Raw genomic sequence first — 13,873 nt, forward strand, 5'->3', positions numbered from 1 at the left:
ATAGAATGAGACTCTCTTCACATCCAGTGGTGTCACCCAGGCAGTAGTGACAGCTTACCTCACTTAAAGTGAGACGCAGAGTCCTGTGAACATTTTTCCTTATTCCCCAAAATCACTGAGGAAAGAATAAGAGGACTAATTCTTAAAGGGAAGACAAAGGAGAGGAAAGACTTAAAACCTGGACCAAATAATAGCAAAGCAAGAGGAGATGAGACATGAAGATAGATTACTTAGGGGAGAAAAAAAAGGGTATTCTTTAGGAATTTCCCAGAATAAAACTACCCTTACAATTACATAAAATACATGTTCATATCTCTAGTGCCCATATTTATAGCCTTTTAAAAGTTCATTTAGCCTTATAAATAATCAAGTAATTCTGGAGAATGAGAAAGAGCAAGTTTCTTTCTTAATAGCCTTTAAATATTCACCTTGAAGATCAAAACTTAAGCAAAATAAAGCACTATAAAAAAAATAGCCAAAAGGCATGAGACAGACATAAAAAGATCACTGTGAGAAAACTTATTTGTGTGATCCTTAAGAGTCACACATTTGTTCTTAAAATTCTGAGCTCCCAGGCTAGGTATCACTTAAAGGGAAGTGCTATGGCCTCACATACTGTGTGTCACTTTGCAGCCTCAAGAATGGGTGGTAGAGAAAACAAGAACTTAGAAAGTCTGAGTGGTTCCTACATGTACGTCTGGTTCACACAGCCATGAAATAAATGCAGGAGTCAAGACTCCAGCCAGAGCTAGGAGACCATTAGAGCAGCATCTTTAGTCTGTGACAGTGCTCCGGGGTCAGCAAGCATGCAGATGCATACCTGGTGAGACAAAAGATCAAACATATGTGTTCCATCACATGGCTGTATAGTACCTCGAGGGAGTTGGCAGGCATGCATGCTTTGTACACAGTGACAGCAGAGTGTTACGTGTACACACAGCACATACACAGCAGTACACAGAAGCCCACACGACTGAGACACCCAGTGATCTGTGTGCTTGTTCAAACATGTTGGGCCTGCGCCCTGTTTTATATCCTTTAACCTAGAACTAACTTCAGACGTTGGCCCCAGAGTTGAATTAAGAAAATCCTATGGAGGGGCATCTGGGTGGCTCAGTGTGTGAGCATCTGCTTTCGGTTCAGGTCGTGATCCTGGGGTCCTGCGGTCAAGTCCCGCATCGGGCTCGCCACAGGAAGCCTGCTTCTCTGCCTATGTCTCTGCCTCTCTATGTGTGTCTCTCATGAATAAATAAGTAAAATACTTTTTTTAAAAAGAAAGAAAAAAAAAATCCTACAGAGCAGGAAGAAAAGAGAAAAGGCCACTGGGGAAAAGTGGTTGTAAACAGTGTGTCAGGTCTTCCACACTTCCTCTTTATTGTTAGATCTTTTCATCAATTCCATTTCTCAATGAGACTATGCTACTGGGGTTCTAAAAATGTTATCCTTTCAAGCCCCTCCATGGTAAGTTACTAAATAGTAAAATTTAAAAAATTGTAAATTTCTCAAATATACAAACTGAGGCAATGAGAATTCAGATTTCCTTAGTCTCAAATACAAGTGCTACGGTTGAGATGGATGGATGGATGGATGGATGGATGGATGGATGGATGGGCGGGCAGGTAGGTGGATGGGTGAATGGGCAGGCAGACAGCACCTCTGGCAGGATCATAATTCATGACGTTACAGAGGGAACCAGGCTGTGTGTTACTAATGAGACTTCTGCTTTGAAAATGGCTTTTGCATTAGTGAAGTAGCCCGATTTCATTGTTCCTGATGTTCAACCAGGAGATGAAGGTATTCTTTTATTGAAGCAAACATGTGGAAAATTGCTCTGGATTCCTAGAGTATAGAACATGTCCCCTGAATGGAATAAGGTTCATGTGTAGGGCAAATTTAGACAGGGCATTTTATTGGGGTTACCACTGGTCTCTGGATGGTCAAAGCAAATAACATCACGTCCATCTAAACTCTTATGCCATGGAGAGTGGAGCATTTTCTCCTTCCCAGTGTTATATTCGAAACTGTCAGCAAACATTAATTCAGTCACTAGTGAAGTCTTACCACCCAGAGATGAACTCTGCCTCAGATGGCTTTTTTCCACTTCGGTACTGCCGACTTCCAATTACTGGGCCATTTATATCATTGCATGCGATTAGTGACAGTGGAATGAGCAAGAAGTTGTGCGATGGGCGCCCTCCCCGCCATGAGCTTTTTACTCCGACCCTTTGCTATCTAGACATTTCCATGTCTCCTCACAGATACTTTAATGATTAGGACTGTTAAAAACCAGGGAGAGTGGGTGGCGGATTGTGTGCTAGAAATAATTTACTCCAATTCATGCTTCTTCATGGTTCAAAATGTTTCCATGAGATAGTATCACCCTCCCTTGACCAGGAAGTCTCAGTTTTCCAAATCTGAATGCTTACGTAAGGCTGATTACAATAGAGAATAACGCTTTATCTTTAGAACTCTTACATCATTCTTGCCATGATTTTTTTTTTTTAACATGAGATTGGTCATTCTATTGAAGTGGTCATCTGGCCACCTATTTTTTTAAAAACAGAATTCCTTTTAGTATATTTTGGCCCATAGTAGGGTTGAGTTTCATGCATAAAGGTAATTGTTCCTTTACTGTTGCCTAGTGCATCCTCAGGATGTTAATTTTGTCTGCATTGCTGTGACAATAAGATAAATTCCCTTAAAGCATAGTAGATGAAAACTTTTTTTATGAGATCTTATTGAAAATTTTTTTACCTGATAAAAGATTCCACCTGCATAAATCATCCTAACTTTTAGCCGTGAGATCTTAGACTTAGAAAGGGATGTTTTCCCTCCGCAGAATTCATTAAAAATCAGGACACTAAGGTGTTGCAAGCAATATTTTCAGGGGAAATAGAGTAAACCACTCCATAATCAATCTCATGTGGTTAGCGTGCCTCTAGCAAAAGAAAAGAGGGACTGGTAATTTATTGCTAGGACTGTTTGATCTCTCTCAGAAAAATGTCAGTGCACTGCTGGAGCCTGGAGGGTATTTCTTTCATTGACATACACCCCCCTATGTGTACACGCACACACACGCCCCCCCAACACACACACACACACACACACACACACTCACTCAGTCACTGCTTCTCCCTTCATCCTTTTCAGTCTGGTTGTATATAATCAGTGACTCTTCATGACTGTGTTATCAAAGGTAACTATGGCTCTTAGCATCTTTAATGATTGTCACTAACTTGATCTTTGTATATAGTTCTTGATGGTTAAAAGATTTTATGAGGAAGGAGTGAGAGAATTTATGTTCTAGATGTGGTGACTATGACTTTATATTGTTACTATTCTCTCAATAGGCTGGCTTCTCTGGATGTCCAAGTCTCATGTGACATATGAAATACGAGATATAGTGAATATTCTGGCAGTTCCACATAGTGTCCTCTTTTATCTCCCTCTGTCTCCCCCCAAAATTAATATAAAATGTGGCAAAGCAATATGTGTCCTTAAGTCTTTTAGCAAATGCAAAAAGACAGTTGACTAAACTGTTCAAGGTTGTTAAACCTCCTCTTATTTCTGAGCTGTCAAGAGAATATCCTATCATTGTTCATGATGAACATTTGAAACAGGAAATAAAATTATACTATTTTATTCAAGAGCATCCATTTATATTTGATACCTGGTTTCTTTACTCCTATTTTAAAGGCAGAATGCAACAGAGAAGGTCTAAATTTTGACTCTATTTTTAAAATCATTTTTCCAAATCATTCTGTCTAGCAGAGAAACTAATTAATTGTGTTGTGTAGAAGTCACTGGGGCTAAGCCAGTTATTAATTCTTAATGCATGATTTACTGCTTTAAAATTTCAAAACACAACCATAGTTATGTGGTTTTAATTCAAGTGATTCTTCTTATGATACTGGAGAAATGTTTCCTTAGGTGAGAAATACACACATCCTACCTCCCCACTTACTTAGACGGTATTTTAACTGTGGCCTGTTCCCCACACGCTAAAATCAGTTAATCAAATGCCAGCGAGAGCTATCTCGTCAAGTAGAGATTAAAACAAATCAAAAACAAAACGCTTTTGTGGATATATATTTCACTTTGAAAATATCTTCCTTTGCATTTTTCCTTTTTCAAGTGGAGGCCATTTTAAGAAGTGTTTATATAGCAAAGATACGGCAAATTTGGTATTATGGGATGAGATGCCACGTGCTTTGAAATAATGCTGAATTTTTTTGAACATTCTGCCAAACGAAAATAACAAGGCCCTTGGAAACTCACAATGACACATTCCTCATCTCTTACACTATAAATCCTAAAGAAAAATACATAAAAAGAAGTTAGAAGAAGTGAATTTTTCTTCCTCCTTCTGGCACATTATACAACTGTTTCTGTTTCAGAAGTTTTATTAATTACAGAAAAAAGGCAATCATTTTTGGCGTTCAGTGAACATTATCATCTCCATGTTTGGAATCTTTCTCCTCAGTATCTGAAAGGATGCTCATCAGACTTGAGGCATTAAAATCTACATTGAGATCTAGAGATTAGATCCCTATTTCCAAGGTACACATTGTGAATCTGAATTGATGTCATGGTGTTAAGTAGATAGATGGTAGTTTCCTGGATTGTATGTTCACAGTAACTGATGATATTTTTATCAGGCTCCTTGTTTTCCAGCTTACAGATCTCATTCCACCTTTTTTTTCTTTTTTCCTTTAGACACTCAGAGAGTTGCTAGCCCTGGTAGAAAGCAGTAACCTGGTTTGTGTGCCGTATTTATTTGAATGTCATGGCTTCACTTTCCATGTTTTTCACTTGATTCTGCTTCCTTTAGTTCCTCTGTTTGTCAGATAGTAACTTCTGGTTCTTCTGAGTCTGTGTTGAGCTTAAGAAGAGAGATGTGTAGGAAGACTGGCCCTAAGAAATCAAAATTAGAGGAGGGCAAGCATATCATGACATGGTGGAAGAGAACAGTACAGAGAGGATGATGGGCATAGAGAATGGTCATAAAAATGCTATTTATTTCATAATCAAATAAGAGCGAATATGCCCCATGTAACTTATATAAATTATGGTTTTTATACTTATTAGGCAACTGAACTCTGGCTTTCCTGACCTGTATGCTTATTACCTGTCTTTGGTCGACTGCTTTGATGAAATAGATAAAAAATACTTGCTTTTGAGTGTCTGTCAATCATCTACCCCATCCTGGGGGGGGGGGGGGCACCTGCCAGTCCCATCCCAATAAGCTACATTGTAAAATAATTTGAAATAATCCTCCATAGCACGAGTATGTCTTTCATCCTTTCTAGCATAACCAAGAATTTTCCTTCATAGTGTGATGCTCTATATTATCCTGGAGAATTTCTTTGGGCTGCCCTCATTCCTGACCTCTTTGTGAATGAAGCTCATATATCGCCACAAACCCAGCAGCAAGTTCTCTATCTGATCACAGTGTTACCGATGTGATAGACCCAAAACAGGCGGAATCTGATGCTGCCGTGCAGCCCCCTGGGGTGCAGGGCAATAGCCATCAGAAGAAGCCATGTTAAAATGTGCTATTACTTCCTCTCTGTGAGCACAGTCTAGAAAACAGCCAGAAGATTCTTGCCCCTTTAGTCAGTTTTATTCACTGGTTCTCTTTTTCCTACTCCAGTAACCAGCATACAAATGTCAGTGAGTCAGACCCGCAAATTCATGGGAAACCACAGATGTTGGCTGGTGCAGTTTGCAGACGTGAAGAACTTTTAGGCAGTGTGAACTCAGGGTACTTTTTTGCTGAGCAATGATCTCCAGCCACTGGAAATCAGGCCCCAGGGGAGCAATCTAGTGATTTCAGTATACTTACTACATGCAATTAGATCCCCAAAGCAGAAGCTTTTAAAAGCAAGCCATAAAATGCCCATGTATCTTTATTAAACCTATTTTCTAACTAGATGGAGAAACTTCTCTAGTAATTTTTAATTTTACAAAGTCTTTTTTTTTCTCTAGGCCAAAGGGGGATAAATGTCTGGGCACTAAAAGCTTAGGTATAACAGTGTTATGTTTTTCTGTTTCTAAATAAATGCAATCTCATCCATTTGTAATACTGTAATTGTGGCAGCATTAGATAATGCTGGTAGATAAAAAGAAAAACTAAGTATAATGAGGTGTAACTATTTTTACTCTTTCTCTAAATTAAAAATTCCTAATATATTTAATCAACAATAAAAATACTGCAACATTGTTTTTTTGAAATGGAAATAGATTTTTATCCTCAAGCATTAGCAATTCCTTGTTGTGTTTCAAAGTCAGCTGCTAAGCCTTTTTTAAAGCTTCTTGGCGACTGGGTGTTATGGCAGAAATCAGAGTGTTCATCTTGTGGCTTTGTTTCAAAGCTCACTGTCATAAGGAATTGCAGTCAGGATGGGACACTTGTCAGCGTCCATGCTCAAGGCAGGGACAGGGAGACCTCCAGGATGAGAACCGCACTCCCTGATGAGGAGATTAAGAGGGAAGAGTGAGGTTAATTTTCATTATGGGATCAAAAATAAAAGAAGTTCAAGTCACTCTTCATTGTTTTGTGCTTGCTATGAAGTTTACTTTCGGGAGTTTCCTTTGGTTGCTGACATCTCAAAGCGGGGGTTTTCTGTGACCACTCAGGTCATCCTAACGGAGGGCAGGGCAAAAATCTTTCATGACAGAACATCTAGCTGTATTTTATAGTTTATCCCCTTCTTAACCAGGTATTGGGGATGCTATGTGAACATTATGAATTTTTCAATATCTTCCAGTAACCTTTGCCGCTCCCAAGCTGATTTAAAGGGGGAATGAAGCAGAGTCTGGAATGCACATCACAGCCTCCTGCCTCTTGGGCTGCCCTCCTCTCACCACCCCCATCTCCCTCCCAACCAGCAGTGGCCTCTGTAGTCCAAGAACCCTGCAAAGAAAAAAAAAAAAAAAAAAAAGAACCCTGCAAAGGCATAGCCTTCCATTTTTCTCTGTGCAACTCAGGGCCAGAAGGCTTCCCCCAACCCCTACCCCCAGGAATAAAAATGTTTCACCTGTTAAAGATGCAAAGCAGGTTCATTCTGCTACACAATTTCCCTCCTACCATCTCATAGTCTCTGGGTGCTAAATTAATAGATTGCAATTTAATTTGAATACTTGGGAGCTCTTTTACGTTTGGGGGTCATTTGGACAGCACTGACGGTAAACCAAAAGGAGCTCTGTGTGGAAGAATTGCTACTCAGAAAGGGCATTGACCTACCAATTAAAATGAAAAGAAAAAAAAAATCACCCAAATGACATGCACCTCTTGTGCTTGCTTCTAAACTGACGAAGGAGAAGCAGTCAGCACTTTTGAATTCTGTTCCCAGGTGACTGTTCTTTACCATGTCTGCTCTGTTCTGATATTCATGCATTCTTTATTTTCCTTTTAGATCTTAGTCTTTGACCTTATTATCTCCAAGTTAAGATAAACCTGAACCCTCCCCTTTTTCTGTGCACCACCCTTCAGATCTTATTTATAACATCTTTTTAAGCTGTTGCCAGAAAAAGTTAAGTCCTATAACTGTGCATTTGAGGGCACTTTTGCATGTGGGCACATTGATGTGCATATGACTTAGAAAACATTGAGATTCCATTTGAATTAAGTAAATGAAACTTTTGAAGCCATGGGCCAAATAAAGACTTCAGCTTTCTGTGTTTTTCTGCATGAAAACATATCCTCATTTCTGAGACAGATCAACTGAGAAAACTTTAAATAATTAAGTGAAGATTATAGCAGGACTCTGTCACTGCTCCCAAAATAGTGCCTGGTCCTAGATAGCCACACTGTTTTCTGCCTTTAGGAGGAGAGGAAACTATAGGGAAAGCAGAGGGAGAAACGGAGAAGAAGAAAAGTTTTTTGCTTTTTATTAGATTCGCTGAGGCATATGAAGTTTTTAGGTATTTCACTCCTCGTCCAGACGTTTTCTCAACAGTCTACCAGAAGATACTGTCTACTTTTTACCCAAGAAATTACTATGGCAAATGCTGCCTATTTTCCCGGAGAAGCAGTGCCAGCATCAGCAGAAGTGAGGTATGGTTGTAAGACTATAAACTTCTAAGGAAACACTCAGATAAGCAAAGAGATATTTATACGCACAACCAGCAGCCATTGTTTTTGAAGGAAAACAGTGAAAGTAAAAGTTGGTAACTCAAGAATACAAAGACAAGTAAGTGCCTTATTTTGCAGCTAATATAATTATCTGGAGCATGCATATTCCTCTGTGTGCATGTAGTCCTTGTTTGCCATTTGGAAAACAGCCCATTAAAAGAATGTCTTGGATTTATTTTTACCAGAAATTCTGTCCTTGTTTCTGTGCCTTGAAAAGTACAGTGTTAGTAGACAGACCTTTGATAATCAAGGCAGAAAATGACTTACACTGCAGAAATATATATGAAACACTTCTGTTCCTTGCCCCTTGAACTTTGGAGGAATGAAAATGTGTAGCACTCTCCACCTTCTTTTCTCTTCTGGAACTTGACCCATAACTTAAATCCTCTTCCTCAGCCTGTCTTCTTACAGCTTTAGTTACCATTCAGAGGATGCACTGTCCTAAGGAGACAGAACAGCAGCGTGTTTAAGTAGAGCAGAGCATACTCTGTTTTTCAGAAAGTACTGAAAGTGGTCAGTGCTCTGTCCTTCCTCCTCCTCCTCCTCCTCCTCCTCCTCCTTGCCCCCGCCCCCATCCCCTTGAAGTGGGAAGCCAATCAAGCTGAACAGGAGGCAGGTGGCTGCGGGACATCCTCCCCACATACCCCAGGTTGTCACCAGGCCCTGACGGAGCAGAGGATGTGTGCAGTCCCCTGGGTCCACCACGTTGTTCTGCAACGGATGGCCTGCTTGAGAGATTGACCAAGGTCCATCTTGGTAATAAGAACACACTCGCTATTTCTGGTCGAGTACAGAAGAATGGAGGAAAACTTCAGAATTTGAAGACCTGAATACTAGCATACTTCTTCATCTCGAGACGGGCTGGGGAAAGAAGGAAGGGGGAAGTAGGGGAGTCTCCTCTTTTAGTGTTTACCGAACTTGGATGCTTGGCAAACAGGGAGCATCGAGCTAATTGTTCTTGAAGCAGGAAATCTGTAGTCGAGGAAACAGGTGTTGTGGGATGATTATTACATTTTAAAGTGACTGTGTTAACTGTTTTGCTCTTCTGACTTGGACTCCGAAATAGTAAGCTTTTTGGAAGATGCTGTCCCTTTTATGTATGGACTAATACTAAATCAGTGGGTTCTGAAGGAAGGAGAAAGCACTGAAGTGAACTTGAAACCAGATAGCATATGTGCAGCAGTGTTGACAATACCCATTTTTCTTTCTTTTATTTTTTTTTTTATGTTTGGCTTTCAGCATTCCATACTTTCAGAAAACTTGTGACTAAGAGTGAATTCTTATTTTTCAAATTGTTTTCAGACATTTCATGTTCATGTAAACTTGGCTTATTGATTTCCTGATTTTTCTTTATTTTTTTGTTTTGTCCATTTTATTTTTAATCAGCTACATCAAATGGGTCTTTGGAGGGCCTGGATAACCAGGAGGGAGGGGTGTGCCAGACAAGAGCCATGAAGATCCTCATGAAAGTTGGACAAGGTAAAGACCATCTGCTGCTTCATGAAGCCACTGTAATCTGGTTCAGCCCCCAGCGAGTGTGGCACCAATGCTGTTAATGCCTGCCTTCACTCACTCGTAGCTTAGTTTTGAAAGCAGACCTCTCTCTGTACCTTGAGCCACTGACAGATTGCCTCAAGTCAGTGTAACAAACTTCTTTTATTGGAGATTCCTCTAAAAACTAAGGTCAGCTAGGTACGATGTCCATTGCTTATATGTATATCTGTATATATACACTTTTTTTCTTCTTAAAAGTGAAACATCTCTTTGGTTCAACAATTAAGATATCCAGAATGAAAGCTAAGTTTCTGCCATTTTGCCCATTTTTGCGTCTTGACTACAGAAGACTTTAGTCCACAGAGCCTTTTCACATACAGATAACCTATTGTGCAGAATTATTCTTCTAATTAGAAATTGGTATAGTAGTCAATCAACTTGCTCGTTTAAATTGAAATGTCATCTGCAATGCTCTGCCTGCCAAATGCAAGAATCCCTATAGTTTGCACAGATGGCCTCACAATCTAAACCTCTGAAATAACTAGTATAACCGTTTTGTTTTAAAAGGAAAATTATATTCTTGTATGTCACAGTACTTTGCATAAAGAATCTTACGTTCATTGCTATTTATGCCTCTTGATATCTATATCCAGCAGCTCTTAGAGCTAGATCTCATTAGATGTCCCTGGGCTGTAAGTAATCTATTCTTTCTCATATAGATGCAAGTTCCGCTGGGTCAGCCAGGCATAATGATCCAACACGACGCCCAGAACTAGAAGCCGGTACAAATGGAAGAAGTTCAACAACAAGTCCCTTTGTCAAACCAAATCCAGGTATAGCAGCATGAGTGTGTGTGGATAGGTCTGGGTGTCCCCTGCGCCTCATGTCTTAAGAGGAAGGACAGCGTCTGAGCACTTGGATGCCAGTGGGATTAACTTGTAGTTTCCAAAGTCGGTAATCTTTGTTCTCAGTTAGTTGTTAGTAAGTTGTTATTAACTACTCAGTAAGAACAGAATAACTCATTCCCATGAAAGGTTGGCATTCAGAAGAGTAGAATTCATTAGATGTCAGTGCCAATTATGAGCACCACTCATTGAGACCAGAGTTACTTTTATTGGTGACACTTAATCGTGCTGGTTGCAACACTAGCTTAAAGCCAATGTTAATGTATATATAATTAATGTCCTAATCCCTCATCTAATTATATCTAATCCCGAAAGGACCCAATTGATCCTCTCCTACATTTTAGGTGGCAGCATCTTAAAATATTGCATCATGCCGTGTTTTTCAGGTGGTTATCATTGAAATTTTTTCACCTTTTCGGTGTAAAATAAAACACCAGACGGATCCCTTGGCCAAAGTTTAGAGAATACCAGATAGAGTTGGCTGTCGTCGAACTTCATTTTCTTAACAGTCCTTGAGCAGATAGCTATGTATTTGTTTCCATGCTAATGAAATTTTTATGGGGTGGTTGCCGGGCAGACGTCAGCAGTTTTATATCAGGGATCTGTGCGCCCGGTTGGTCGTCGTGTGAATTTAGCATCTGCAGCGATACATCCCCCTCTTCCCAAGCGTCAAGGAGGGGAGTTGTTATTTCTAACTTTCAGTGACAAGATGTGTCAAATTCTTGTGACAAACTGATAAATGGATAATATAATGATGCCAGGCAATTTTTTCATGCTTAACATTTGGGTTGGCAGCCTGTTCAGTGTGAGCGTTTCTGCTGCCTTCCAAATATATTTTAGGTGTAAATCAAATAATACAAACGAGTTACGAGTTGAACGTCTTCCCAGGCCCCAGCACTCCCCTCGGCGTTCCTGGGCCGGGGTGCCAGTGGGCAGGGCTTGTCTTTAGAAAACAGGCAGTTTGAGATTCCCACGAAGCCAGTGCCGGGGGGAGACTGCCACCACTGCCTTCCTGTGCCCAAGACAAGGGCCCAGGCAACGTCACAGCCCCGGCTCTGCAGCGGATGACCGATGACCCATGTGGTCGGGAGCAGCCGGCACACGACCCGGGGTTGCCTCTGCCACCGGTCCCGGGTGTCGTTGGGGTCTGGCAGCCGCTGGCACCTGTGGTGCGGCCTTGCTCAGGGCCGCCAGTCACCACTCTGCTCCTGTCTCTCCCTGCCCGCCAGGTTCCAGCACCGACGGCAGCAGTGCCGGACATTCCGGGAACAATATCCTGGGTTCCGAAGTGGCCTTATTCGCAGGGATTGCTTCAGGATGCATCATCTTCATCGTCATCATCATCACGCTGGTAGTGCTCCTGCTCAAGTACCGGCGGAGACACCGGAAGCACTCACCGCAGCACACGGCCACCCTGTCACTCAGCACGCTGGCCACGCCCAAGCGCGGTGGCAACAACAATGGCTCCGAGCCCAGTGACATTATCATCCCGCTGCGGACTGCGGACAGTGTGTTCTGTCCCCACTACGAGAAGGTCAGCGGGGACTACGGGCACCCAGTGTACATAGTCCAGGAGATGCCTCCCCAGAGCCCAGCCAACATTTACTACAAGGTCTGAGACTCGGCGGTGCCTTGGCTTTCCCGGAGGACACCTGCCGTCCCGCTGTTGCCCGAGGAGGGCGTGAGGACCCCCGTGCCTCGCCTGGACTGGAGTGCAGCAGGGGTGGGGGGGCCGCCGCGTCTCCTCGGAAGAGCCCTGTTGAGTTGGACAGCTTCCCTGGTGTGTAGCGCCCCAGCCGCTGCGGTGGAGACGGACGCTCCCGGGCCGCTGGGAGCCGGGCAGAGAAGGTGCCCCTGCCGCCGGGACTGCAGGAGCTCGCCTCCCACCCCTCCACCTCCAAGCCATGCGCTGCAGTCACTCAGGCCGGGGGGAGCTGGTGCGGGAGGGTTGGGGGGCCACATGGGGGGGTGGGGGCCGAGTGGTGGGTGGGTGGGTGAGCCTGGGTGGGGGGCAGACAGGTGTCCCTGGGGCCCTGCCACGCCCGGAAGTGCTGTCCTTGGCCTGGGGTGCCCCTCCTGAGGAGCGCCCGGACTTGTTACACAGACCTCTGGCTGGGGGAGGCTTCCAGCCCACACTGCGGCCCACCCCTGCTGCCCTGCCACACTTGGCAGGGGAGCCCCTGGCCCTCCACACCCTGCATCACCGCTGGAACACTCGTGTTTGGGGTCTCTTGCCCCCCTCACCTGCAACCACAGCTACAGTGGAATCAGTAACACACTTCTAGAAATTGTGTTTGCTAACAAGGAGCCTCCCAACCAGACGCCAGGCTGGGCTGTGAGCCCTGGAAGACGAGGAGTTCGTGGCCGGGGGTGGGCCAGGGGAAAGAGCTGTCTGCAAATGCAGTTAGCCGCCACTGCCTCTGAAGCCGAGAGTCCGGAGGAGGGGGTGTAGACCCAATTAGGTAGCACAGCACTTTGGTTTGGCTGAGATTTTAAGAGGCGAGTAGGAGACACAACAACACACGCAGTGGGGTAGGGTGCCTTTGAAGGAATCCGCTCTGATCAAATGGCAATGTGCAGGCAAAACAGTCCCTCTTCAATGGGGAGAACAAAGGGTCATTGTTGGTAGAGGAACAGGCCTGGAGGGAGGGGACAAGTGGGCCACTGATGACAGATTTGGGCAGGACTGTTGTGGTACTGGCAATAAGACGTACAGCTTTGAGGCTGTGGGAGAGTCGGTCTGCTTTGGATGATGTTTAAAGCAGACTCAGCTGCTATACTGATCACATTTTATTAAACACAGGGAAAGCATTTAGGAGAATAGCAGAGAGCCAAATCTGACCTAGAAGTTGAAAAGCCAAAGGTCAAACAGGCTGTAAGTCCATCATCATTGATGTTATTGAGGCATTCTCTTATATAAAAGGTAGGTCAGATTCCCCGCCCCTCCCCCATCAAGCCCCCTAACACTTGGGTTTATGGTGGTGCTGTCCTTGTCCTGGCTGCGCGGGCCGGGGGTGGTACTGAGCGCGGCCCCAGCGCGGCTGCTCTGTGTCTAGGTGAAGCACATGGCGAACCTCTTCAAGTCCTTAAAACGGAAATAAATGATGATGTCAAGGGGGAAAAGGAAGATAGCACGTATTTATAATAGGTATATAGAACACAAGGGATAGAAAGCAAAAGATTTTTACTAATATATATTTTAAGATTGCACACAAATCACGCCAGAGGATGTGAAATTCACTCGTGGCAACTGCGTGGTCCCAGTGCTCCATGCTTAAAAAAGAAAAATTGTGGACAGCTACTTCTGGGAAAAACAACATCCCTCCCAAAATAACAA

The 13,873-nt window shown here is 43.1% G+C and overlaps 1 protein-coding gene and 1 long non-coding RNA gene across 2 annotated transcripts in view; one reads left to right on the forward strand and one right to left on the reverse strand.

Moving 5' to 3' along the window:
- Nucleotides 1–12,495, forward strand: part of EFNB2 (ephrin B2) — a 41,642-nt gene extending 29,147 nt beyond the window's left edge. The window contains exons 3-5 of the mRNA XM_077854994.1: nucleotides 9,524–9,616; nucleotides 10,351–10,464; nucleotides 11,766–12,495. Coding sequence (XP_077711120.1) covers nucleotides 9,524–9,616; nucleotides 10,351–10,464; nucleotides 11,766–12,154 — 596 coding nt within the window. The 3' untranslated portion in view covers nucleotides 12,155–12,495. The remainder of the gene's footprint in view (nucleotides 1–9,523; nucleotides 9,617–10,350; nucleotides 10,465–11,765) is intronic.
- LOC144287733 (uncharacterized) lies at nucleotides 4,386–11,774 on the reverse strand. Its single transcript, XR_013355493.1, has 3 exons — nucleotides 8,782–11,774; nucleotides 8,405–8,578; nucleotides 4,386–4,914 (listed from the first exon to the last, which is right to left on the reverse strand). It is a non-coding gene; the product is annotated as an uncharacterized LOC144287733 (long non-coding RNA).
- Nucleotides 12,496–13,873: the final 1,378 nt, after the last annotated feature.

Source organism: Canis aureus, chromosome 17 (assembly GCF_053574225.1).
Source record: "Canis aureus isolate CA01 chromosome 17, VMU_Caureus_v.1.0, whole genome shotgun sequence".
Classification (NCBI taxonomy): domain Eukaryota; kingdom Metazoa; phylum Chordata; class Mammalia; order Carnivora; family Canidae; genus Canis; species Canis aureus.